This window comes from Pipistrellus kuhlii, unplaced genomic scaffold (assembly GCF_014108245.1).
Source record: "Pipistrellus kuhlii isolate mPipKuh1 unplaced genomic scaffold, mPipKuh1.p scaffold_m20_p_1, whole genome shotgun sequence".
Lineage (NCBI taxonomy): Eukaryota > Metazoa > Chordata > Mammalia > Chiroptera > Vespertilionidae > Pipistrellus > Pipistrellus kuhlii.
In genome coordinates, this window is record NW_023425404.1 from 91243733 (window position 1) to 91271634 (window position 27902).

General features: G+C 37.7%; 1 protein-coding gene across 6 annotated transcripts in view; it reads right to left on the minus strand.

Moving 5' to 3' along the window:
• Nucleotides 1-1760: 1760 nt before the first annotated feature.
• The window catches only part of ARIH1 (ariadne RBR E3 ubiquitin protein ligase 1), a 142485-nt gene continuing 116343 nt past the window's right edge, over nt 1761-27902 (minus strand). For 5 of the 6 annotated variants that reach the window (XM_045587221.1, XM_036456759.2, XM_036456750.2 and 2 more), the window contains 7 exons: nt 26025-26067; nt 25448-25519; nt 21774-21904; nt 17470-17527; nt 9464-9724; nt 7499-7611; nt 1761-5004 (listed from right to left, as the gene is read on the minus strand). In XM_045587221.1, coding sequence (XP_045443177.1) covers nt 4920-5004; nt 7499-7611; nt 9464-9724; nt 17470-17527; nt 21774-21904; nt 25448-25519; nt 26025-26067 — 763 coding nt within the window. In that variant the 3' untranslated portion in view covers nt 1761-4919. The remainder of the gene's footprint in view (nt 5005-7498; nt 7612-9463; nt 9725-17469; nt 17528-21773; nt 21905-25447; nt 25520-26024; nt 26068-27902) is intronic. The other variant, XM_045587212.1, reaches the window with a different exon arrangement.

A 27902-nucleotide genomic window follows, 5' to 3' on the forward strand; every position in this document is an offset into this window, starting at 1 on the left:
GAATTCATGTGGCAATAATGTTGTTTTTGGTACTGTAGCTGCTACATATAAATGTGTGGTTGATTTATATAATAATTGGCCCCAACCCTGAAATGGCCTAAAATGCCTATCTATGGTTTAATAACTTGAAAACTGCCTTTCAAAAGAATCTATTATTTTTCCCCACCCTAAATGATTAAAAAAAGATTAACAGTTGTCTTGAAAACTGGATTTAATTTGACAAAAATGGTAAGTTATCTTACTGTTTACTCTTACAGTAGGCACAATTTAATTAGTTCCAGTTGAGCTCTTCCACATTAGCTATTTCATCTTGAATAATTACGAGAAGAAAATTCTATAAAACCAGAAATATAACAAAAAAACCTGAAAATATAACAAGAAATATAACAAAAAAACCTGAAAACAAAAACCTGAAATCGGAGGGCCCACTTTTTCCTGTTTCTAAAGTAGCCAAGATTTCCCCCAAATGCTCACTACTTATAATCTTAAAGCTCCACAGAATGCTGAGAACAAATGGCTAACGGTTGTTCTGTTTTACCAGTTACAAAAAAAATTCTGTAAAAAGCTCCCGATGACTATTCAAAATTCTTTATATTGTAAATTCATTTGAATAACTAGACCAACAACTACAAATTGTTTGACCATTATCAAATCAAATGATGCTGAACCACTTACTCAACTACCTCATGTGACAATCTTCTCATGAGGACTGTCCCAATCAGCAAGATGGGAAGAACTATCAATATTTTATCTATGCATGCCTCGTTTCTTTGGGCAAAACAGAGCCACATTAGTTGCAAACTGCAACAAATTAAAAGTTCAGAGATAATAGATAGCATTGCTCTAACAGCAGCAGCAACATACATACATATGTTTACACACACACACAAAGTTGATGTGGTTTAATAACACACCAATAGAACCAAGACATTTATACATATATTTACACACACACGAGAGCGAGAGAGCGAGAGAGCGAGAGAGAGAGAGAGTCTCTTTGATGTGATTTAATAGCACACCACTAGAACCAAGACCAAATAACTTCTTTCCTAGTACTGATTGCTAGTTAGGTGATTCTGAGACCAGATTAAGAAAATGATGCAAAAAGGTAATACAATATTGATCGAATCCCAGATAGAAGAAATTGTGAAATCTTGAACAAGGTACTTTCTTAATGAGCCTTATTTTCTTCTTGTAACAGAGCAATTCCTACCCCAGTTGCTTTACATAAATTAAAATGCTCTGAAGATAAAATGATAAGCTCTTATTAAAGATCCAAATAAGACCAAATTGAATTGTCCTAAAATCTGGATTTGGCTAGAATATCAATGACAAAGATCTCCAACCCAGGACCTTCTTTAAGACAACTCTCTCTATCCCTGTGGAAATATCAGCTTTGAAGAGTGAGCTCAATGGAATAACGAGTTTTGAGGTTGAGAATGACTTTTAAAATATTTTATCTTTAAAAAACTGACAAAGATATACTAAGCATCTCCTATGTATCACTGTTACAACACAAATAGCAATCTAAATTCAATGTTCAAGACACAGAAATTGAAAAGCTTTCAGAAAATGCTCTGAAGGCTTCATTAACCAAGTAATTGTTGGGGATGGTCTCATTCACAGTTCCTTGCAAAGAAACTAAACCAAATCTTAACATTATATTAAGTAGGAACAGTGAATAAAGCTCATAATACAGGTGTTAGACCACCAGTATATCTTTTTTTAACTATAAAAATAAACATAAGTAACTAATGGAATAACAAAATAAAAGTTTTATTTTATTAGAATTAGGAATGTTCTTTCCCTCTGGGTAACCTGAACAGTCCAGTTACAATGAACAGTTATTTCTACAGCACAGGATGCCTATGCACAAAATTAAAGGGTTAGGAGCATTTAATCCATTTAGTGATCTGATTGTCTCACCAACCCACCCCTCCCATTTTCCAAGTGCTCTATAACCAGGATTTACCACTAAAAAACTTGGTTACATAGAGTTCTTTTCTCTCTGGTACTAAATTTCAGTTTCTATGGCTGAATCACATTTTACACTGCAGATTCAACCATTTCAAAGCAAGTCAGTCAGTCTTGGATCTGTTATATGTGTTTATGTATACACATGTATTTAATATATGTTTTTAAACACATACAATCTGGGTTGCAGCAAATTACACATAATTTAGTTTGATGATATCATATGCTACTCAGTTTTACCACTGTGGTTTGTGTCCTGAGCTTTGGATCAATATTTTGTTATAAATCATTTCAAGTACATCTACTGCTCAATAAATTGTTCAAATGAAGCATGCACTTTTCAAGAGACAATGTAACTGCCCTCAATAAGACAGTGAGACCCTGGTGCTTACCATGAATAGAGCCCTCTTGATAGAAAGACTCAGATAAGAGAAATGGGGAAGCTGTCATACAATATGGCTTGCCTATATCCCAGCTGGGGTAAAAGAAGCTACTAACAATAAAAGCAATTAACTCAGGGAATACTGTCAAATATGGAGATAGTTGTTAAAAGATTGGAAGTAGAAAAGGCCAGTTCACCTTGATCCATAACTGCAATTCTCTCAGATCATATGCCAACACTGAAACTAGAAAGCATCTCTAAAAAGCACTGTTCCTCCACGGGTAGGAGCTGAAATTATGAAGTGTACACACAGTTTGTAGGTACTTGTAAGGGGAAGCATGTAATGACACTGAAACCTAGATACTGTAGTTACCTGGTTAAGATTTAAAAAAAAACAAAAACACAACCACCACATATTCACAAAACATTTTGATTAAGGAAGCCACATATATCTAGATAGCAACTCTGGCTGCTTTTCAGTTACCAGGGAAAGGAACTTAAGCTTGCTTAAAAAATTTTTTCCCCCTTAGTTTGATAAATGCCTTTTAAGATTGATGCAGTCATTTAAAATAAAATTAAATAAGTGATGGGGGAGAAAGGACATTGAAGAAACAGACACTGAGTTCAGAATTGCACCTGAGTTGGCAAGGGAGAGAGGATTAAATGTACAAGTAAAGTTGATTCTAAAGTGATAAGTGGTTTAAGGAAGCAGCATAATGTACTCAGCAAACATTTACTAATTTTTGATGGGATAAGAACAGTTGCAAATACATCTCAAGTAACCTTTTCTAAAAGGAAAAGTGGGTTGATTCAGCAAAGCCTAACTTAGGCAAAAGGTCAGAGGAAAGTGAACCTACTTCCCAATGGAGTAATAAGATATACAATGTAAGAGCCGACAAAATTGCCTCACCATTGGCAAACACTCCCTAGGCACAAGACATTTAAAGGAAGACAAAGAGGTCCTCGATCCAAACTGGTTCACTCTGCACTCCTGTATAAAACTGACAGATTTAGCTAGGGATGCCGACTTGTTGAAAATACCACAGCCAGAATGGCCTAAACAGGTATATAATTAATAAAACCATCCTTTACTTTTAACATAGCTCTTAGTAAAAATTTCATAAAAATGGACATCACAGCTAAAATGCATTAATTTTCCTATCTGTTGGCTACAGAAAAGAAGCAGTCGGTAATTTCTGTTTAAATGCACTAGACGGGAATATCATGTTCTAGGGGCGTTTGCCTTCAAACTGAACCCACAGCAATACACACAAGCCATTTTAGTATCTGCCATTTTAAATTCACAATCTGAAACTAAGTGAATGCCTATTTATTTATATTTATAGCAAAAACATTCTATTTGACATACTATTGTAAAGAAAGTGTGAGAGAGGAGCCATAACTAAAATCTTAAGAGGCTAAAAAGCAGCAATTAAAGGGGGAAAAAATGAAATGTTTCCTTTGCATGAATAGGGAACCTAGGAAGCCTTCACTGATGTGCATAACATGGGCAGATGAACGCTTAAGTAAATGTATGAGGCCACGAAGGGGAAGGAGGCTGGGAAATGGGTCTTCCTTGAACTGTAGCAACTAAGCTTCCTGTTGTAGCCCTTATCAAGCCACAGCATTGTCAGAAATTGACCTCCTTGGCCCTGATCAAGCACTTGGAATTCAAGGCATGCCCATGGCCAGCAACAGACATATCAAAACCAGAAAGGGCAAAATAATCTCCGGAAAGGAAAAAATTGAAGAGGTGCCAAACCAACAGATATTTTATCTCAACATCCAATTTTGGAAAGATAAGAAAACTGAGAAAAAATTAAAAAAAAAATTAAAAAGAAAAAGCACAGCAAATAGACATAATCTTGAAGATTTTTAAAGAATAAATATTTTTTTGGTAATTAAACATTATGCAAACACGTGCCACACTTGCTTTGTCCATGCATATGCACTATATACAAATTTGAAAAATACTGTGTTGTCCTTTTGTTTTAAAAGTCGTATACAAATTTTTTTTTTCTTTGTTTTTGTTATTTATTCCTCCTGTTGCCTAACCCCTTCCCACCCTAAGAATTTTCTTTACAAGGATCTAACTCATTACTTTGGGGTATGAGAGAAAGAGCATCAGTCTCTGAGTGTGAGTGTATTTGTATGTGTAGGGGATGAAAGGGAAGAGGTTCTTTACCAAAGTACAACAAAAAGACCGGGCTGGGCATGAAAAGCAGTGTCAAATTTTAACTAATATCACTCAGGAAAAAATGAAAGAAAAAGGAGTCAGCTTTGAGAATGAAGCTACACATTAAAGTTCGAGGGCTTTCAGTGAGGTTGTCACACTTTTGTTGGCGGCCTACAATACTGTTGTACAATGGTTTATCTACCTTTTTTTTTTATTACAATATAATTTACTTAAATTTTCCGTTAACAAAACAGAATTCTGGTACTACAGACCAGCAGTGTCAGAATGGGCTTAGTGCCTCCTAGTTTGTGTTTGTTTTGTTTGTTTAAATTGCATGAACACTCTAGATGGTAAAGTTTTCAGAGTTCATTTTATGCAGGGCCATTCTCAGTCCTCAATGTACTCCCACAGATCTTTTTCATAGCCTTCATGCACATGCTGTAACAAAACCCTTCGCCGACTCTCACAGTATCTATAATCAAAGGAAAAGAAAATGTTGTCAGCCTCCAATAATTAAACAACAACAAAAAGCATTTACTTATTCTTTAGGCCACCCCCGCTACATATTATCAAGAACTAAGCACCTGTTTTTATCTAGTAATAATTAATGTCGTTTTTAAACATTCGTTTAAAATCTTGCTTGGCATTGACTTGTATTGACATAACCTTCAAACACGTGGTATCTACAGAACATGTGAAGTGCAATTAACAAGTTTTGCTTGAAAAAGTTTGTGTTAGGTTTGTTTTTTGTTGCAAAACTAGGGCTAAGAAGATGGCGGATGAAGAGCATATTCGGCACTGCATGCTTTACAAGTTCCAATTAGGAAGAAAAGCAAATGAGGCTGCAAAAAACATCTGTAGTGCTCTTGGTCAAGATGCAGTTAGCGCCAGAAAATGCCAGCGTTGGTTTGAGAAATTTCGAGAGGGAAATTTTTCGTTAGATGACAAGAGTGGTCGAGGCCGTGTGTCCAATTTTGATCAAGAAGCTCTTCAAGCTCTTTTGGTGCAAAATCCTCAAATTACCCAACAAGAGCTTGCGACAACTTTAAATTGTTCACAAAAAACAATTTCCAATCAATTGCGTGCACTTGGCAAAGTCCAAAAGTTTGGAAAATGGGTTCCTCATGAGTTGACCGACAACAACCGTAATCAAAGAGTCACAATTTGCAGTTCGCTCTTCTCTCGTCAAAACCGTTTGCCGTTTTTAGAGCAAATTGTTACTGGAGATGAAGAATGGGTGCTGTATGTTAATTTGAAAAGGCGGCCTCAATGGTTGGACAAAAATGAGGCTCCGCAGCCCAAGCCAAAACCTGACTTGCATGCGAAAAAAGTGATGTTGTGTGTTTGGTGGAATTTTAAAGGAATTCTTCATTATGAACTTTTACCATCTAACCAAACCATTACAAGTGCAGTGTATAGTGCCCAATTGGAAAGGTTAGCCCAAGCTTTAAGAGAAAAAGAACCCGCGCTGATTAATCGGAAGGGCGTAATTCTTCACCACGATAACGCACGACCGCATGCTGCAAGAATCACTGCTGAAAAACTGCGCCAGTTGGAATGGGAAATTCTCCCTCAACCTGCATATTCTCCTGATATTGCCCCTTCCGATTACCATTTGTTTCGTTCTTTGCAAAACTTTCTTCTTGGAAAAAAATTTAATAATGAAGAATGCCTCAAAAATGCATTGACCGAATTTTTTGCATCAAAATCACAAGAATTTGACAACAGAGGGATTAAAATGCTTCCTGAGCGTTGGGCACAAGTAATAGAAAACAACGGCAACTATATTGTTGATTAAATTTTGTTGTATTGTTTAAATAAATTCGATTTAAAAAAGTATTAGAAAACGACATTAATTATTACTAGACCTAATAGTAGCATATTTTCAGGTCTAAATGTAAAAATACAATAAACTATTTCTAATAATAAAAAAATAAAAAGATAATTTTTAAGAGCCGTGATTCCCATTTTGGGGAATTTTAAAGCAATATGTTAAAAAAAATTCCTAAGGACATCAGAAATCATCTGATTTAATCCTATCATTCTACCTAAAGTAAGTTTCAGGCAAAAGTAATTTCATGGGTTATTTTTTTCCAGATCTATAAAATCTTTGTTAACTGTGAAACTGCAATGCAGCAGGCTAAAAATGTTACTTAGGACTAAATCTTTAAATTCCTAAATGTTTCTACTACTATTCAAAAGACACTGCTAGCCCTAGCTGATTTGGATCAGTGGATAGAGCATAGAGGGCTCCAGGTTCGATTCCAGTCAAGGGCACATGTCTGGGTTGCAGGCTCGATCCCCAGTGTGGGGTGTGCAGGAGGCTGATCAATGATTCTCTCTCATCAATGATGTTTCTATCTCTATCTCCCTCTCCCTTCCTCTCTGAAATCAATAATTTAAAAAAAGATACTGCTATTGGTGTGTTTTTGTTTATTTGTTCTTTTGGGGGGGAGGGTAACCTCCATGTAGAGAAAGCAAACATTCTATATTTATAGCTTAAGAGTAGCATATCATTAAATATTATATATCCTTGGGACAAAGTAAATCTCTCCTTAGGGGGGAAAAAAATCTAATAAAAACTCTAAAGAAAGCCTGGGTAGTTCACTTGTCAACAGCCATGATCCTCAGGATCCCCAGGATATGACCAGCATCCTAACCTCACCGCTCATCCTAATGACCACTTGCTCTTTTTACACTTTTCCTTGCAGGGCAGCAATAAAGTTCAAAGGAAGAAGACAAATCTGCTGGTAGTGTACATGACTGATTTCCTCTGCTACATTTAACTAGCACTATTTGCAGTTTGTTGCCCAAAGAACAGATGTAATCTATGAGAAATATAACAGCAGCTCAGTTATATTGGAAACTAAACCCTAGTTTCACTATCATCTATCTTCACCATTAAGGCATACCAGACTACTAATAGCAGAATCTTTTGCTTAAAAACTATTTTTAAAAAATCTCACCTGTACTTATCTTGTACTTTCTGCTTTATATCCTGTAGAGAATCTTGGGAAATATCTCGTTCAAGGTAGCCTGAAAGCACCTCTGTGGCATTCTCTAGATCTGCTTGGTTATTCTGCAAGAGGAGGAAAAACATATAGTAAATTTTGGCTTCAAAATAAAATTGAAAATCAGAACCTCCAATCAGAAAGGATATATGTACCCCTATGTTCACAGCACCACAATTTACAATAGCTAAAATTTGAAAACAGCCTAAGTGCTCGTCACCAGAGGAGTGGATTAAAAAACTGTGGTACATCTACACAATGGAGTAATACACTTCTGTAAAAAAGAAAGAACTCTTACCATTCGCAACAGCATGGATGGACCTGGAGAGCACTATGCTAAGCGGAATAAACCAGTTGGAGAAAGATAAATATCCAATGACCTCACTCATTTGTGGAATATAATGAACAACATAAACTGATGAACAAAAATAGATCCAGAGACAGAGAAGCATCGAACAGACCATCAAATCTCAGAGGGAAAGCAGGAGAGGGTGGGTGGTGGTGGTGATAAAGAGATCAACCAATGGATTTATATGCATGTATATAAGCATAACCAATGGACACAGATACTACAGGGGTGAGGGCATGTGCTTGGGGAGAGAGGTAAATGGGGGGGAAAGAGGGACATATGTAATACTTTAAAAAGATTAAAGGAAAATAAATAAATAAATAAATAAATAAATAAATAAATAAATAAAAGTTGAAAGATAAACCATCTTAGCTGCTTCCTTGCCTATTGACTGCTTTCAACACAGATTCCATAATTTTTATATGTGATTTTAACTGCACCTGCAAAGCTCTTTATTGCTTTTACCTCTAACAATTTGTTCTATCTTTTCAAAGACAATTTGTTAAATGTTAAAAGAACTAAAGATTTACCCATTACCTCTGAAATAATATCAAGGACAATTTGAAATTTAAAAAGTCTCTAGGAATCTTCTAGTTTTGAGAACTGCTATTTGCTAAAACTAAAAGGGGAACTTGGAATAAACAGAAACCCATTCTCGCTTATGTCTGGCTGTACCTACCTACTTCTTATAGGAGAATGCTATATGGAAGATTAAAATATTATCTCTCACTCTATACATTTACCCATCTAAATTCCTATCTGCTAGTCAGTGTTACTGTCTAGTCATCTAACAACACCAATGTTTCTTGTATCAGTTTTAAATGAACATATCTTCTTGAAAATCTTTTACTGTTTAAAGCCTCCTTAAGTCATTACATAACCACCATATTAACTTCTAATACCGCATATTAGTTTTGTCTGAAAAAAGGCTTTGAGAACTATGACATATCAGGTGATATATAAATAATCTACATGGGTTGTTTTTTTTTTTTTTTTTTTTTTAAATATATTTTATTGATTTTTTACAGAGAGGAAGATAGAGAGCTAGAAACATCGATGAGAGAGAAACATCGATCAGCCATATCCAGCACACCCCCTACTGGAGATGTGCCCGCAACCAAGGTACATGCCCTTGACCAGAATCAAACCCAGGACCTTTCAGTCTGCAGACCGACGCTCTATCCACTGAGCCAAACCGGTTTTGGCGGGTTGTCTTATTTAAACCTTATATAACATCTTAGAAAAGTATTAACTCCATTTTTAAACTAATATAGAAGAGGTTAAGTAATCTGCTCCAAGTCAACAGAGCTAATAAGTAATGTAGTCAAGATTCAAGTTCAGGGCTGACTCAAGTCTGCACAATTAATAGCTAGGTGGCTAACACATATCAATTTGCATGTAGTTTAGGACAAGAAATTTAAATTTTGTGTGCTTTCCTAATAAATACATTTTTAATCTATACTTTTTGAACAGATAGGAACCTTTAAAACTTTCTATATCTTTATCTATGAAAGACCAAATAGTCCTATGACACAAGGTGGGTCCTTTTCCCACTCAGTAACTATTCTTACCTCAAAAATAATGGACTGGTTATTCTTTTTGAGGTAGAAAGCGAAGACATAAGTGTACATGAGTGTGGCACGACACTGGCAGAGGACATCCACTGCCTTCTTCAGGAACTGCACCTCAATCCAGGACATGTTGTGCTGTTGCATCTCTTCCATTTTCTGCTTCACCTGAGCATACAGTTTGTGCTCAAAGCGTAGACTCTGCATGTGGTTCATATAGCGATTACAATAGAACAGGTATCTCTGCAGGGCTGCCCTAGACCGCTGACACATAAGAAAAATTAAGGTTACATAATTATGACAAATGTATTATATATAAACAAAAGCTGATAATCACATTTACTGATGAAAGTATAGGATTTTGGCTAAAATCAGGAAAACAGACATTTTCTGCTAGCTTTATTTAATACTGCTTTGAATGTCTCATAGCTGTATTTTCTAATATGGCAGCTACTAGAAACGTGCCTATTAAAATTAAAAATTCGGTTCTTTTTTAAAAATGCATATATTTTATTGATTTCAGAGAGGAAGGGAGAGGGAGAGAGAGATAGAAACATCAACGATGTGAGAGAATCATTGATTGCCTGCCTCTTGCACGCCCCCTACTGGGGATAGAGCTCGCAACCCAAGCATGTGCCCTTGGCCTGAATCGAACCTGGGACCTTTCAGTACACAGGCTGACACTCTATCCATTGAGCCAAACCAGCTGGGGGGTGGGGGGGGGGGGAACAAAAACAAACAAAAACAAACGAACAGCTTTTTAGTATTCAGGGCCACATGTAGTCAGTGGCTACTGAATTGGACAGTGGTAACAAAGCGCATTTTCATCATTATAGAAAATTCTATGGAATATCACTGTTTTACACTGTGCAATAAAATATAAAATAAGCAAGAAGCATCAATATTTTGAAGTAGAAAACAGAGAGGCATCCCTGGCCAGGTAGCTCAATTGGCAAGTGTCATCTCTATCAACAAAAGTTGCGGGTTCCATCCTTGGTCAGAATCAACCAGTGAATGCAAAAATAAGTGGAACAACAAACTGATGTTTCTCTCTTTCTCCCTTTCCCTCTCTTTCTAATATCAAAAAGATTTTTAAATTAGAAAACAGAGAAGCAAACAGACACCTTATAACTCCCGATATACTGTAAAACAGCTAAGAGTTTTATGTCCTTTCCATACCACCTTCCTCACCAAACTGAGACTGAATTTAAGTATATGGAATTAACTATCACTTTCAGGAAATACAGGGATAGAAGAACCTATTAAATGACACTAGAGAACTGCAATCAGCAAAATAAAAAATATGAAAAATGCCCTACAAATAAAGGCAAGGAGGGAGAGAGGGAGGGAGGATTTAAAGATTAGAGGAGACTCAAGAGATATCAATCAAATCCATTTTGTGGACCTGTGTGGATTCTGATTTGAAGCAATTATTTTAAAAAATTATGGAATGAATGGCACAATTGAACACTGGAGAGTTGACAATACTAACAAAGTATTGCTTTCAAACTATATAGAGTATAACTTAAACATAATATGCTATAATATATAATAAATATATATACAAACAATTGGTATTTAGTTACAGTTAAAAAAATTTTAATCAGATGAAATTAACCAAAGAAACAATATAATATCTGGACTAGATTTGCTTTATATTATTTATCACACTGCAAAAATAATTTACATAGGCCTCTTCCATTACAGCATACATCTCCAGAGGAGCCAGAATTTTTAAAAGTAATCTTAGCATGGCTCAGTGGTTGAGTTTTGACCTATGAACTAGGAGGTCATAGTTTGATTCCCAGTCAGGGCACATGCCTGTGTTGCAGGCTTGATCCCATCCACCCCGAGGCAGGTGGGGGTGATGGGGGTGGAGGTGCATATAGGAGGCAGCCGATCAATGATTCTCTCTCATCACTGATATTTCTATCTCTCTGTCCTTTTCCTTTCTTCTTTAAAATCAATAAAAATGTTTTAAAATAAATAAAATAAAAAGTAATCTTATTATGTATACCTAATATGTAGAAAATGATTATAAAAATGTTTATTACATGCTACCACTATGAAAAGGTTTCTTACCAGATACATATTTTTCTTTTACCATCCCTTTCTCTCTTTTCCTCTCCTCATGCCTTAAAGCTAATTAATAGCACAGCCACTACTAACATGATCTATATCATACAACATTGAAACATCTCAAAAAAATCTATACAAGCCATGCTACTTCAAGAGTCAGGTAGGTATCAAAACTAATGCTTACACACTGGAAAATTATGTCAATTACATCAATCATTATTGAAAATTGTCATTATGTATCTTAATACAAAAATTAAAGCAACTAGATGTAAAAATACATAATAAATGAAAAATAATTTTCCTGGCATTTTACCTACTCCTGTGGTTGGCAAACTGCGGCTCGCGAGCCACATGCGGCTCTTTGGCCCCTTGAGTGTGGTTCTTCCATAAAATACCACGGCCTGGGTGAGTCTATTTTGAAGTGGCATTAGAGGTTTAAAAAATTTGGCTCTCAAAAGAAATTTCAATTGTTGTACTGTTGATATTTGGCTCTGTTGACTAAATGAGTTTGCCGACCACTGACCTACCCTAAAGCACTAATATTTTCAAGCCTGTCCCAAGATGAAATTCCCAAGATGAAACAGAAAACCTAAATAGCCATATTAAAATGTATAGGACTTAATTTAATTATGACCAACAATTCTTAAACAGTTTATTAAAATAGGTCTAAAATTTAACATGAAAGAAAATCCAGAGGAGAATCCAAGATGGCTGCACGGGTAGACACTTAACCGCAGCAGCACACAACAATTTCAATGGAATACAACTAAAATGTAGAGTGGACATCGCCCAGAGCCACAGATAGTCGACTGACTGAAAATTCTACAACAAGAAGGAAAGAGAAAACCAGAAGGAAAATCAGAGGAGCTGAAAAAAGCCTAAGGTACGGAGACATGCTGCGCGCTCGCACGCACGCACGCGCGGAGAGGTCACAGCCGGAGAGAAGGGGGCTGGGTGCTGCCTGGCGTTCCCTAGCAGGAAGGAAATAAAACCCCCAGCCTGGGCTAAACCCCCGAACCAGCAGCGCTGACCCCCAGTTATGAGCCAGACCCTGGGGACCCAGGCTCCGGCAGGGGGAGACGGGGCTGTGAGGCGGAATCCCAGGTGAGCAGTGAAAAGCAGGGCCCCCGGAGTCGCGCGCACATTGTGTGCAGAGGACTGAATGTTGACTCTGATGCTGGATTACCCTAGCCGGAAGGAACAGGGCCTCCGACGGCAACGAGCCTCAGTCCGGACTGCTCTGAACCCCAGTTCTGTGCCAATCTCTGGGGACCCAGGCTCAAGTAAAGGGAGACGGGGCTGTGAGGTGGAGTCCTGGGAGAGCGGCGAAAGGCCAAGCCCCCGGAGTCGCGCACATTGCTTGCAAGGGAAGGAATGTTGATTCTGATGCGGGATTGCCCTGGAGGGAAGGAAATGGGAGCCCCGGCTGTGTTGGGCCCCAGTTTTGACTGCTCTGAACCCCAGTCCTGAACCAGACCCTGGGGACCCAGGCTCGAGCAAGGGGAGATGGGGCTGTGAGTCAGAATCCCAGGGGAGTGGCGAAAAGCAGAGCCCCCAGAGTCGTGCGCACTGCGCGCAGAGGACAGTCGGTTGACTCTGATCCTAGACTCCCCTAGCGGGAAAGAGAAAAAAAAGCTCCAGACTGGAGGAATGCGACAGGAGCCCCTGCTGGACACCTGCCAGCCAGGCGCCGGCAGGGAGCCGGGCGACAGGGACCCCGGGGGGGGGGGGGTGCCCCTGAGCCCTCGACCTCTGAGCACGGGCAATGGAGCCAAGGCCTTGGGCTGCTTCCTGGGCGGCGCTGACCCCGGCAACAGGCTGAAGCCGCGCAGGAGCCCGTGGAGAACAAAGGGGTGGCACAGGCCAAGCTGCTGAGCTCCCAGGACAAGGAGGAAGAAACCAAAGAAGTTCTCAATGTGAAGAAATCAAGTGAGAGCAAAAGATAGTAAAATTACTTAAGAAAGAATACAAGGAAGAACTTGAAAAATCAAAGACTAAGTCAGAACTCAACTCACCAGCCAACATTGCAACATATATGCGTTAAAAAAAAAAAAAAAAAAAAAAAAAGGACAGAATGTAGGAACAACGGCGGCCAGGCCTAGAGTGCCCAGACACAAGGAAGTGGCAACCGGGCCCGGAGCAGCAACGGCCAGGCCCCAGAGCAGCAGCAGCCAGAACCAGAACAACAATAGCCAGCACTGGAGCAGCCAGACCTGGGGCAGTGGCAGCCAGGCCTGAGGCGGAGGCAGCCAAGCCCAGGGTGGCCAGTCCAGGAACACCCAGACCCGGAGTGGCAGGGCCCGGAGAAGCCGGGCCCAGAGCAGCTGGGTTGGGAGCAGCCAGGCCCAGAACAGCAGTAGCCAAGCCCGGAGCATCCAGGCTGGGAGCGGCCGGGCCCGGGGCAGCAGGGCCCAGAGCAGCCGGGTTGGGTGCGGTCAGGCCTGGAGCAGCAGCTGCCAGGATGGGAGCGGCGAGGCCCGGAGCAGCCGGGTCTGGTGCGGCCATCTGGTGTGGCCAGGCCTGAAACAGCGGTTGCCAGGCTGGAAGCGGCCAGGCCCGGAGCAGCCGGGTCTGGTGCGGCCAGGCCCAAAGCAGAGGCTGCCAGGCTGGGAGCGGCCAGGCACAGAATAGCCGGGTCTGGTGCGGCCAGGCCCAGAGCAGCAGCTTCCAGGCTGGGAGCGGCCAGGCCCGGAGCAGCTGGGGCTGGTGCGGCCAGGCCTCAAACAGTGGTTGCCAGGCTGGGAGCGGCCAGGCCCGGAGCAGCCGGATCTGGTGTCGCCAGGCCCGGAGCAGCAGCTGCCAGGCTGGGAGCGGCCAGGCCCGGAGCAGCGGCTGCCAGGCTGGGAGCAGCCAGGCCCGGAGCAGCCGGGTCGGGTGCGGCCAGGCCCGGAGCAGCAGCAGCCAGGTCCAGAGCAACTAGGTCGGGAACGGCAGTGACCAGACCCGGAGCAGCTGGTTGTGGAACGAACCACAGCAACAGAGGCCAGGCCCGGAGCAGCCAGGCCCGGAACAGCTCGCTCCTCGCCTGCCCCTGCCCCACGGCTGCATCTCAGACATGGCTGGAAACTTTTGGGGGAACTGGAGGGTCTGCTGAATCAAGTGATGAAGGCTTAGATCTGGATGTGTTGAGTTAGTATAGGGCTGGGGTGTTGATCTGTGAGTGCCTTGTGTGGGGCCTGGATGAGGTTGGTTGACCTATTTGGAAATGTCTTTTGTGTGAAATGTATCATTGGGCATGTGGAGGTATTATTGATATGAGAAAATGCTAAGTAACAGATTTACTATCTGAAAAGGGATTTACTATCGGGGAAAGGAAGGGAGGAAGAGACTGAACATAAACTGCACCTATGGATGAGGACAATGGGGGATGGGGAGGGGGCGGAGGGTGGGGTGGGAACCTGGTGGAGGGGGGAAGAAATGAGGAACCTTTGTAATAATTTGAACAATAAAGATTAAAAAAAAAAAAAAAAAGAAAAAAGAAAATCCATACCATCACTGCAAATAAAATAGATATATTTTACCAACTTAAAAATAGATATACATATTTTTGTTGCTTTCATAGAGGAAGAGAGAGGGAGATAGGAACATCAATGATGAGAATCATTGATTGGCTGCCTCCTGCACACCCTACAATGGGGATTGAGCCCGCAACCTGAGTATATGACATGACAAGAAACTGAATCATAACCTCCTGGTTTATAGGTCGATGTTCAATCACTGAGCCAAGTTGACCAGGCAGTAAAACCAACTGTTAAATCAAACAACAGAATCTAGATTGAGAAAACCAATCGACATGAAAATACTTTGGAAAATAAACAAGAAATCTGAATGCTTAGACCAGTAGTAAGACACATCCAGCTGCTATTTTTGTAAATAAAATTAAGCCTGTGTTCCTAAGATACTTTAAGTTTTTATCACACACACACAAAAATCCCATTTTCTCTATAGTCTTCCTGTATTACCATATTGTGGAATTTGAGGATAATAATTGGCTTAAGTTATGAGCTCTTTGTTCTTAATTTCTCATTTATTGATTCACAATACACTTATTCAAATGTAATAAACTATTCAAAATCAGCCACGTATATCAAATCAATCCATCAACAATACCCCCCCCCCCATTTTTAGAGAGAAGAAGGGAGAGAGAAAAACATCAATGGGAGGGGAAAATATTGATCAGTTGCCTCCTACATGTCTACTACTTGGTGATTGAGCCAGCAACCCAGGCATGTGCTGTGACTGGGAATCAAACTGACAACCTTTTGATACACTGGACAACGCCCAATCAACTGAGCCACACCATCTAAAGCTATCAATGGTAATTTAATTTTAGCAAACATCTTTCAAATTAATTTTAACTTGAATTTCACTGGTTTTGGAGTTCTCTTCGTTTAGTTGTATAAAAGCATAAGAGTTTACAGATTTTTTTTTTTTAAAGTATATTCTATTGATTTTTTTACAGAGAGCAAGGGAGAGGGATAGAGAAGCAAAAACGTCGATAAGAGAGAAACATTAATTAGCTGCCTCCTGCACACTTCCTACAGGGGATGTACATGCAACCAAGGTACATGCCTTTGACTGGAATCAAACCTGGGACCCTTGAGTCTGCAGCCAACATTCTATCCACTGAGCCAAACTGGCCAGGGCTACAGATGGTTTTATGTTTAAACATATTTAAGTAAAATTACAATGAATATAAACTAAATCAATATTGGAATTTGCAGGTATTTTCCCCTTTAAAAGGACCACAAATATTGTCAAAGTCTATGAACCACTACTTACCATTTATAAATACAAAAAAAAATTTCCAGTCTCAAAAAACAAAAAGACATAGAAGTTTCACTTCTAACAATAGGACAGATTACGTTTCTCTCTCTCCCTCTCTCTCTCTCTCTCCCTCTCTCTCTCTCTCCCTCTCTCTCTCTCTCTCTCCCTCTCTCCCTCTCTGCTGTATTTATGGTATTTTTTTTTTTTATTGTACATAAAATTTAAAAGAATATTTAAGAAGTAAAACAAGAGCCTGGCCTGTGTGGCTAAGTGGCTGAGCTTTGATTTATGAACCAGGAGGTCAGGGTTCAGGTCAGAGCCCAAGCCCAAGTTTTGGGCCTGATTCCCAAAAGGGGGCATGCAAGAGGCAGCCAATCAATGATTCTCTCTCATCATTGAAGTTTCTATCTCTCCCTTCCTCTCTGAAATCAATAAAAAAATGTTTTGTTTTGTTTTTTAAAAAAAGTGAAATAAGCAACAGGTCATGTTCTGAATTATATCCTTGCAAGGAAAACCATTTGGAAATATTTTGGGGACAACTAGGGAATTCCAATATGGGAAGGATGGCATGTAAGTAATGCCAGGAGTCTGTAATTATGATAGAATCTTAGGCTGAAAGGAACTCAGAAATTATTGGATCTAGATCTACACCCAAATTGTTTCAATCCCTTCTATAATAGTGGTCGTGTCCCCCATCCTGTGATAGGTAATTCCCCATCTCCCGAGGCAGTCCATTCCAAAAGAGCTTCTTAATGAACGAGGTTAAAAAAATAATAATAAAAAATAAGTGAGACTGCATATAAATAGCAACAGACTATTGAACAATTACTGTTCTCTAGTCTCCTTGTTGGGGAGGGAAAATCTTGACACCATGACTACTGAAACCTGGAATGTTTAGTCTACAGCCATACCACCCTGAACGCGCCCGATCTCGTCTGAAACCTGGAATGTTTAGATAAAAAGAAAGCAGACACAAATAAATAGAAATGCTCCTGATATGCATTTTGGATAAGTTTCCCTTTATAAATGCACATAGATACCCAGTATTTACTGGGATATATTCCCATGAATCTTTTAAAATTGAAAACTCCTGCTAATTTATTCCTTAATAAACATACAATGCTCATTCTAGTCAACTGTTACCCCAAAATAAGTATACTTACCTCCTGTGCATCTCTTGCTGCCTTTGCATCATCCTCATTATAGCGGTTACAGTTGTACCTTAAAGTAAGAAGATTTCATAAATAAAAAAGGGAACAAAATTGTAACCTGGATTTAGAGATTATTTAGAACCGATATTCTGCTTTCTACAGATACAGATAAACTGAGGTGCTAAATACCCAGGATTCTATCATTATAAAGATAGTTACTATACTGAAAGGTGCTCAGTGTTAAATCTAATCCATACCTAGTGCTTGAATTCTCTCTGTAATAGAGTATCAGTCCTCTGTCTAATAATAGGGAATTTCCTACTTTCTGAGGTAGTCCGTTCCAAATCAGCTCACCTATAATCATTAGAAAATGCTGTCATTCTAGAACTTCCATTTACTGACTGAAATTTGAACTTCTAACTCTATTTCTGAATAAAGGGATCATCTCATCTCCTAGGCTATTATATAGGCCAAATATTTCCAATTTTCTAGAGTTACTACTCACCTTCTCTTTTCTTTTGTAGACTAATAGTTGATGAACCACAACAGTAATAGATGCTATTGCTATTTGCTGTATATGCTATTACAATTTATAAGTGTCACTGAAAACTGAATGATATATAAAGTGAGGAGCTGGAGGAAAGAGAAGTCAGTGGAGATGAATAAGATAGGCACTTCCCTTGTCCTCCTTACTCTCTACCTCTTCTTTTATGGGAGCCTATTTATGAAAGCAGCTGGTATTTATTGAGTGCTTACAATATACAAAACATTTACTAAGAACTTTAAATGTATTATCACATTTAATTCTCTCAGCCATCTTGTAAAATGTGTATTATTATCATCCTCACTGAGTAGATAAAGAACTAGATTTTGAGACAATAGGTAAAAACTAAAGTTGCAAAAATAGTTTCAGAGCTGGGAATTAAATTCATGCATGCCAACCATACTCTTAACAAGTGAGTACATTGTTCACATATTGTTGTCATGTCTCCAGAAACTTTTAACAGTGATCTTTGTAAATATCTCTCTTTGATGTTAACCCAAATGAAATATTAGTTTAAGAATTTCATCAATGAAACTGATCAGAAAAGTAGTATACGTTTATGTGGAGGGAAAAAAACCACAAAACAAAACAGAGAAGGACAAAGCCTTTCATCAAACCAATAAAGCATTCCATTAGGCTTAGAAAGACACAAATCCATTATCTATACTCCAAGATATCATTTAATTAATCCCAAATACCCCTCCCTCTCTATATTCACAGCCCAGGCCACAAACTTCTCAGTTTACAATGAAATATCTTACTCAGATCAGTCAAACACAAGGCCCGCGGGCCAAATCCGTCCCGCCAGGCCTTGAAATGTGGCCCGCACTGCGCTGTCTTCACTGCACTCCGCTGCGTTTCCATCACAATGACAGTTTATGACTGTTCAGTAAACCATTCGGCCCGTGATTTAGGCTGGATTTTAGATTTTGGCCCCTTCTCTGATTGAGTTCGACACCCCTACCCTAATCCATCATCCTAATAATACCATTGGATTCTGGGATTTAACAGAAGAGAAAAATTAAAGTTATGTGGCTCATATGTAGTTTGTGGAATCACAAAATTTGGAAACTTGAACTACATATGTTGTCTGCTTCCAGTCTTTGGTATCTCTCTATTTTCAAAATTACTCAGACCAACAATGTCTCACTGAGCTCATCTTCAAGTTTTTAAAATAACCCAGACCATAATTTACCTTGGTAAGGAGATTCATTAATTTTCCCCCAGCTTGGATTATAATCTTCTCTTACCAATAATTACCCTACTCACTTTAGCCCAAAGATCACCCCTCCTTGCCCTCTACTGGTCAAATATTAGCACCTCTTCTTAGAATCTGATAATCCTTAAAGTTTTTCCTTTTTGTTTTATTTTATCTTACATTATTTTATTTTTTTAAAGATATTTATAAGCCTCAATTCATTCTGGGCTTTACTCTGCCAACATTACTAAGGATTTTAAAGCAAACGAGCAAATAGGAATCATCTATACTTCTAACTTAGAAAACTGATAGTTCTCTTGGAATACTATATTTTGAAGATTCTGAGGCATTTTCAGATTCAAACAAGAAAGCAGAGCATTCCATTTATAATCCTAGCCATGGCAAAAAGCATTGTCTTAAGTTCGTATCTTTGTCATTGGGACTTGAACCTACAATTTATTCCCCTCCCATCCATCCTCTCCTCTACAAAGGAGCCATAATCATGAGATAATGTGTGTAAGAACATAACAGAGATCTTTTTCATCTAAATAACAGATCTGATCATGTCCTGCCCTTAAAATCCTTCTGATATTGTTCAAACTACATTTCTGACACCCTGATCCAGGCCATTGTTTATTCTTTGGTATCCATTTGTTTTGTACCTTTTGGTTTTCAATACAGCCCATTTAAAATTTAAGTTGTGATCAGAGATTACCTTACACACAAAAATACATCTCTTTAATAACTCCTCTTCCACATTCCTTCTCCTCTTCATTAGGCTTTTAAAAATATACTAGACGAATTTATTAGTTTCTGAACATTCTAATCCTAGTTTGTCTTCTTAAAATTCAGAGTATCTGTCTGGTGAAAACCCAAACACCCTTTCATGGCTCTGACAGTAGCAAAATCACTTTCTTTACTTTCAATTAATTTTTACCTGGCTTGCAATTAATTTCAAACAAGTAATCCCTCCTCATACTATTCCTCTATTGGAACTTTCAATAGTTAATGAAACTATTGAAAGTTCCAATAAAACAAACAGAGAAGACTGGCTATTGTCTGAAGTTCATATCTTTGTCATCTGAACTTGAACCTACAATTTATTCCCCTCCCACCCACCCTCTATAAAGCAGCCACAATCATGAGACAATGTTAAGGAAGAACATAAGAGAGAGCTTTCTCATCTAAATAACAGACCCGATTCATGTCATGTCTCTAAACTTCTTCTAATAGTGTTCAAACTACTTTATTCTCAGTCTACGTTCTCTTTTCCTATTCCCCACAACTTATGAGGGACCACAAAGTCAAAGACCAATAGGGGATAAGCAGATAAATCAGTGAAATAGGTCATTTGAATATTATGATACTCAAATATTTTCACTTTTACCAAAAGATGTACTAATTCCTATTTTTCTCAAAATTGATGGCATTCCCAGTCTAACTTACATTTCTCCAAATCAGTAAGAAATATGCATGGGCCCTAGCTGGCTTGGCTCAGTGGATAGAGCAGCAGCCTGTGGACTGAAAGGTCCCAGGTTCGATTCCGGTAAAGGGCACATGCCTGGGTTGAGGGTTCAATCCCCAGTAGTGGGCGTGTAGGAGGCAGCTGATCAATGATTCTCATCATTGATGTTTCCATCTTTCTTTCCCTCTCCCTTTCTCTCTCCAAATCAATAAAAATATATTTTAGCCAAAACCGGTTTGAGTGTCGGCCTGCAGACTGAAAGGTCCCAGGTTCAATTCCGGTCAAGGGCATGTACCTTGGTTGCGGGCACGTCCTCAGTAGGGGGTGTCTCTCTCTCATCGATGTTTCTAACTGTCTATCCCTCTCTCTTCCTCTCTGTAATAAAAACAATAATAAATATATAAATATATATGTATATATATATACATATATATATATGTATATTTTAAATTAATATGCATGGAGCAAAGGTATATATTTCTACTAAAATGTGGTTAGTGCCATCATGATGAATGCAAATGCTATTAAACTTCAGTTTTGGGGAAACATAACTGAAAAGGAAAGGCTAGCCATCAATTCCAGGTGATTGCTGCCAAACAGACATGCTGGCCTGTGCCTATGTTTCAAAAAGAAGTAAAAAATCTGAAATGCATTGGGTAATTTTCCAAATTTGGGACAAACTTTTTGAAAGGGCAAAACACACTTGCATGCTGGGTTTTGCCATCAGTCTGTTTTCTTCAATTGTTGTCTGGAGAGAGACATATCAGACAATGCAACTCTTCTCTGAATAAATCACGCATGCTCACATCATTCTACCTTTGTCCATACTGCTCCTCTTGTCCTGAATGTTTTCCTAACACTTTTTCAACCAAATGAACTTAATCCTCCTTAAAATTCATCTCAATTATTACCTCATCTGTGAAATATGCCTAATTAATCCTTCTCTCTGGATATCTTGAACTACTTTTTACACTAATCACACACTATATTCATTTAGCTAGCTTCCAAGTTAGATGGTGATTTCCATGAGGTAGAAACTTTATTCATAATATGCAGCATTTATCACATACTTATGTGAACATATCCTTCCCTTCATTTCCCCAACCTACCAGGCAGATCCATGTGGTTCCCAAGGGCCAAGACACACCCAGCAAAACTCTGCTTTACAGTTCTGGTTTCGACAGACCATGTGATTACAACCGCCATCCTTCTCAATTGTGACATGGCATTTGGGACATTCCTATGAAGAGAAACTATAAAGTTGGTGTCAATGCTACACTAGGTTGTATTACTACCACTGAGAAGAAGCCCATTCTATATTTGGTTTATTTTTGATATCACATTTATTGTGATTAATACATGTAAAGCACTTAGAACAGCATAGAATAATTAATAAGCACTACTGAAAATGAGCTGTTTATCATTATTACTGTCTGTTAAGATGCACAAGAATTTAAGGATTTTAGTGGGGTTGGCAGACAAAATACTTTTAAAGTACTTTTAGCCATAGACAGTAATGATAGTTTTATGGAAGATAAAAGTTTGTTCATGTAAATATAGTTCTCTCTCTCGTGTCATCTAAAAATAATTATTGAGTACTTCTTGTATACCACATTGTTCTCAGTGTTTTATATGCATTAATTTATAATCCTTATAGTAGTGCTATTCTTATTTCCATTATTCAGATGAATAAACTAAGGGAGAGAAAACAAAGAAACTAGTCCAAGTTCACAAAGGTAGCAAATGATAGAGTAAGGATTCACACTCAAGCAATTTGGCCTCAATAGGCAAGTGGAACTTGTAAATTATTTTTGTGGCTACTGAGGTTCCCAACTTCCTTCTGCCTAATATTCTTGCTTTAAATTCTTCTCATTGTGGTCCATTTATAACTACACAGGTTATGACATTTCCCCCTTGTATCATTTTCTTTTTTGCTAGTGAGCCAAAGTTATTAACCTGCATGCCTACTGTTTTTGTCTTTTAAAAAAATCTAGAAAAACCAAACACCCGTTATTTAAAAGAAAATAAAGATATAAAGCTGTGTTTTTGCTGTATTTGTTTGAAGTCTGTAACTACCACAAGGCGGAAGTAGTACTCATTATATTATTTATACAATTCAGCCTTTGTGAAACAGACTACACTGCCCATAAACTACAGTTATTTGAAATAAGTCAATTTTTAATCATACATTTTAACCAGTTAACTACCACTCAAAAAACGAAAACCATCCCGACAAGCCATGGTATTTTAAATTTAATTGAAAAAATCAATTTGCAATAAATATTAGAAAAATATTGCTCACAATTTGGATGTTCCTAAATATTTTCAGCTAAAATTATCGCAAAAAATGATTTTAAAGTTGGTCAGGGCTGCCACTTAGGGAAGACATTTTGTTTAATAGATGTGTGTGGCGTGAAGGGAAGGTCTACTGCTTACATCTACAGACACTTATGGTGTACAATGGGTTAAATCAAAATCAAAATTTTTAATAAGAAATTGTACATTTTCTCAAAGAAGCAAGTTCCAGGCCTAAAATATGTATCACTCTACTTAGTATTTTCGTTATAATTAACCAAGTAGTATGAAGTTCTCAATATGTTAGGATACCATCAACAACCTGCATATCTGTTTAAGGAGATGATAATAAATAAAAGTTTCTGAAACTTCTCAAGAAAAAAAACCTCTTCACCTTCACCTCAAAACTACCAAGTTGAGCCCAGCCAAGTGCGGCTCAGTGGCTGAGCATCAACCTAAGAACCAGGAGGTTATGATTCCATTCCTGGTCAGGGCACATGTCTGGGTTTTGGGCTTGATACGTAGTTGGAGGCATGCAGAAGGCAGCCAATCAATTATTCTCTCTCACCACTGATGTTTCTATCTTGCTCTTCCTCTTCATTCCTCTCAGAAATCAATAGAAATAAAAAACAAACAAAAACCCACCAAGTAGGTAACTTTCTTATTACAAACTAGAAACTTGGTGCACAAAATTCGTGCTCTCAAGGTGTGTGTGTGTGTCCATCCCTCAGCCTGACCTGTGCCCTCTCCCAACCTGGGAGCTCTCAGACATCCTTAGCGTTACCACAGAGACAGGAGAGGCTGAGGGGCACTCCCCGGTGGGTATCTGACCCCTGGTGATCAGTGTGTGTAATAGAGACCAATCATTCTGCCATTTGTTCAATTTGCATATTAGCCTTTTATTATATAGGATTACTATTCTTCCTCAATAATCTATCTTCTAATCAAACATATTCAAACATATATTTCCTCCTTTAAACATCTTGGGGTTTAAGAGTATTTGTGATTTCTTTAGATGTAGAAAGTGGGTGAGAGTTTAAACAAACTAATGAAAATATAGCTGCCCTATTCTAAACACTAGTTTTACAAAGAATATTTAAGGATTCTGAGGCTTTAATGAACATATCTAGTAGAGAAATCCTCAATTTTCAAAAAATGAGACAAGCTAGGAAATTTTTTAAAATAACAAAAGTAACCACACTTCCTGTTACTACAATAAGGTTTTCAGCAACGCACTCATAAAAACCTTATACTTATCATGATGGTTTTAGAGAGCACAAAAATATTTCAACCATACAGTCCTCAAAGATGTGTGCGTTGTACCATGTGAAAGGACTTAAGTTTCACTGCTAATGCTTTCTGAAAGAAATTAAATATGCATTTTTAATTTGAGGGTAGAGCAGGATACTATTGTTATAAAATTATGTGTTAGCCTTCATCATTTAAGCATTCCTTACTCTTATTGCCCTGTGCAAAGCTATAACTAACATAGGCTAAACAACTCAGTATTATTTAAAGCAGTGGTTGCCAACCTTTCAGACCTCATGGACCACCAGTTGGCAACCACTGATTTAAAGCATCTTCTTCACATATGAAAGGCAATACTAAAAATGAACAGCTCATTAATAACCTTATCGTTCATCATCTAAGTCACTTTCTATGTAGATGGGATATAAGATTGAATTTTTTTTCTATTCAGAGATTGGCTGGTACACAGTTGGGGTTCAAATGCTTGTTCATTACTTAGTGATAGGAAACAAGGGTGTTCAAGATTACTTGCATTTGTAAGATTTGTGTCTAGAAGTGGTTCAGGGTCATAAAGAAACCAGTATCCTGAGCAATGCACTTAAAAATAAAACAAGACGCACACCACATATAAAAGTCAAGGGATACCCATATTATACCTACATTTGTATTTCTTAAGAATCAGGTCTCATAATAAGTCATATTATATAAGTTTAACATGTTAAAAATGTTATATAATAAAAAGTTATTCAGTTACTCTGACTAAATGCTGTTCTAAAAAAATAATCCCTTAAATTAAACCCTGAGAATTTTTAAAGGTAGAAATGCAAATTAGCCTAATAAAACCAAGCTAGGTGGAATAAACTCTACACTACATTTGTATACTAAAAGGAAGCCAAGAACAATAAGAAAAAGCAATATAGTAAATGTCAGGGTAGAAAAATTATCAGCTTTTTCTTCTATAGGAAACTAATGCTTTTCTATGAAAAGAAAAATTTTAAAGTAGAGTCGTGTGCATATTACACTATGGTATTCAATAAAATAAACTCAAAACTAAAATAAAGAAAAAATTTATTTTATCCAGGCAATAATTCTGGATAAAACAAAACAAAATAAAAAAACTGTAATTGAGAAAAAGGTAAAACAAAGCCCTTAACCAGGTAAACTTACTGTTTTTTGCTAATGCTGATGTACCTGTCCTTATCAGTTCATTACCACAAGTTTACTGAAGGAAAATACCAACCTTTGTGTTGGCTGCAATCCAATTAGAGGTTTCACTGTCGTCATCACACTTTTTAATCCACTTCTTCAACCACTGTTTGGGAAAAACACACAGAACAACAACTGTTAGATTACAACAAAAGACTTTATATAAATCACTTCAACACATATTCAGTCAAACTTACATATAAAACCCAAAGGACAAGATTATTACTGGGTTTACTTCCCTTTAAATCAAGGAAATCCTATAGTTTTAATATCAAGTATATAAAAATTGAACCAAAGGACTTTCTCAGGCTGAATAGAATGGAGACCTAGAGCTTGATTAGAATTTCAGCTCCAAGGTGTGCCATTCCCCTTAGCCAAATACAAAACCTACTAAAGGAAGGTGCCTTAATTATCATTATCTTGATATCAGGAGTTGACTTATTCCTAAGAAATGCTCTATAATGATCATTTAATGTAATGATCATTTGAAATAAAAAGGGCAAAATAAAATCTTTATTACTGGATAGATAACAAAATTGTGGGCTGTAGTTTTCAGTAAACAAGTCTTAGAAGTGCTCCTTGTTATTTAAAAATGAAAATGCCAAACTTACCTTACATTTAACAGGATCATGCCAATTTTCTCCACAGTTAAAACTGTTAAGTGACATAAGAGTTAAAAGAATTAAGTCCCACCTACTGTAAAGTATGTAAGCACACAAACAACTTCATGCTCTAAAGTTCCTCAATAGTTTCACCAGTTTCCAGTGACTGGCAAATACAAAGGTAGGAACCATGTCTATTTTATTCTACAATAAATTATTTAGAATTTAATATTAGGATCAGAGTATTGTGTGTGTGTGCGCGCGTGTGTGAATGGAGAATGGCTATAAGCATGAAGACATGCTTAGATGATAATTTCATAACAAATGACTATCTAAACAGCTATGAAACTGTTAAAGAATCAGATTATTTATATTTTTCTGATAGTTTTTAAGATGGCTTCTCAGTACAGTCATTCTCTAATTGAAGCCAAATTGAAATAATTTTCATTAAATTCAACTTAAATGTCAACCATGCTTCAATAGCATATATTGTCTTATTTAACACCCCAAATAAAGAATAAAAGTCTGGCATTGTAAGGTAATATGTAACTTAGTACTATTGAACCATAAGCAATATATGAGAAGCAAACAGGCCACCGTTTGCATGATCCAAATGAACATCAGTCAGGTAGAGGTAAACTGTACCAAAAAGGTGTAAAATAAAAGAATGTGACTAAATATTCTCTAAGAATATACTAATTATTAATGCCTTTTGTTTTCTAGGCAAATGATATATACATTTGGAAAAAAGTATAAATTAAGAATAAACACAAATTTTATGAAAACATAACTAGGGAATAGCTGATAAGTTATCTAATAAAGTAATTTAGGGAAGCCAAAAATCCTTTACAAATAACAGAAACAAAGTGCTATTCATTTAACCGAAGTCAAGATAATGGTTATGTCTAGAAAAGATGAGAAATGAGATGGAGAAGGAAACCAAAGGGGTTCAAACGTATCTGTCATGTTTTATTTCTTATTAAAAACAAAATACTGCCGAAACCGGTTTGGCTCAATGGATAGATCGTCGGCTTGGGGACTGAAAGGTCCCGGGTTCGATTCTGGTCAAGGGCATGTACCTTGGTTGCGGGCATATCCCCAGTAGGGGGTGTGCAAGAGGCAGCTGATCGATGACTCTCTCTCATCGATGTTTCTAACTCTCTATTTCTCTCCCTTCCTCTCTGTACAAAATCAATAAAATATATTTAAAAAAATACTGATTTTGATTAAGCTGGGTTATAGTTACATAAGTATTCATTGCTCTTATTTTTATACTTTAATCTGTATTTAAGATATTTCACACTAAAAATATATTTGAAAGTAGGTTTGGAATCAGAATCTACCCCCTCTACCTGATTAACTATAAACAATAATGTATATTTAATAATTACCAAAACAGCATATATTTTACACCTATTTAATGCCTGTAAGTTTACCTGCTATTTTTGGAAATATTTAATATTAGTGAAATATAAGTCTAATTCTATAAATATTTGAACAAAAACAACAACAACAACAAAAAAAGAATGGTATGCAATACCAATAAAGTATCTATTTGCTAGCTCTAGAGCCCCTTGGCTTTACTGGCTTCTCATTCCTAACAGATCCACAAAGGAATGGAAGGTCATCTTAGTTCTCTAATATATGGTATAACTGGAAATTCCCTGGTAAGTTGAAACTAGAATCCAAAGGCTGAAGTGTATGCAATAGAACTCCAAGAACCCAGGTTATGAAGAAAGCTGGGGCCAGAGGAGCCATAGAAAAACTCTTAGTTAAAAAGCATATCTAAAATTAAGCATGTTCTACCATTCCAAATTTACCTGAACATTTTCTTCTTAAGAATAATTAAACTTGTCAGAGCAAAGGAGATTTTTAAAAAGTCCGGAC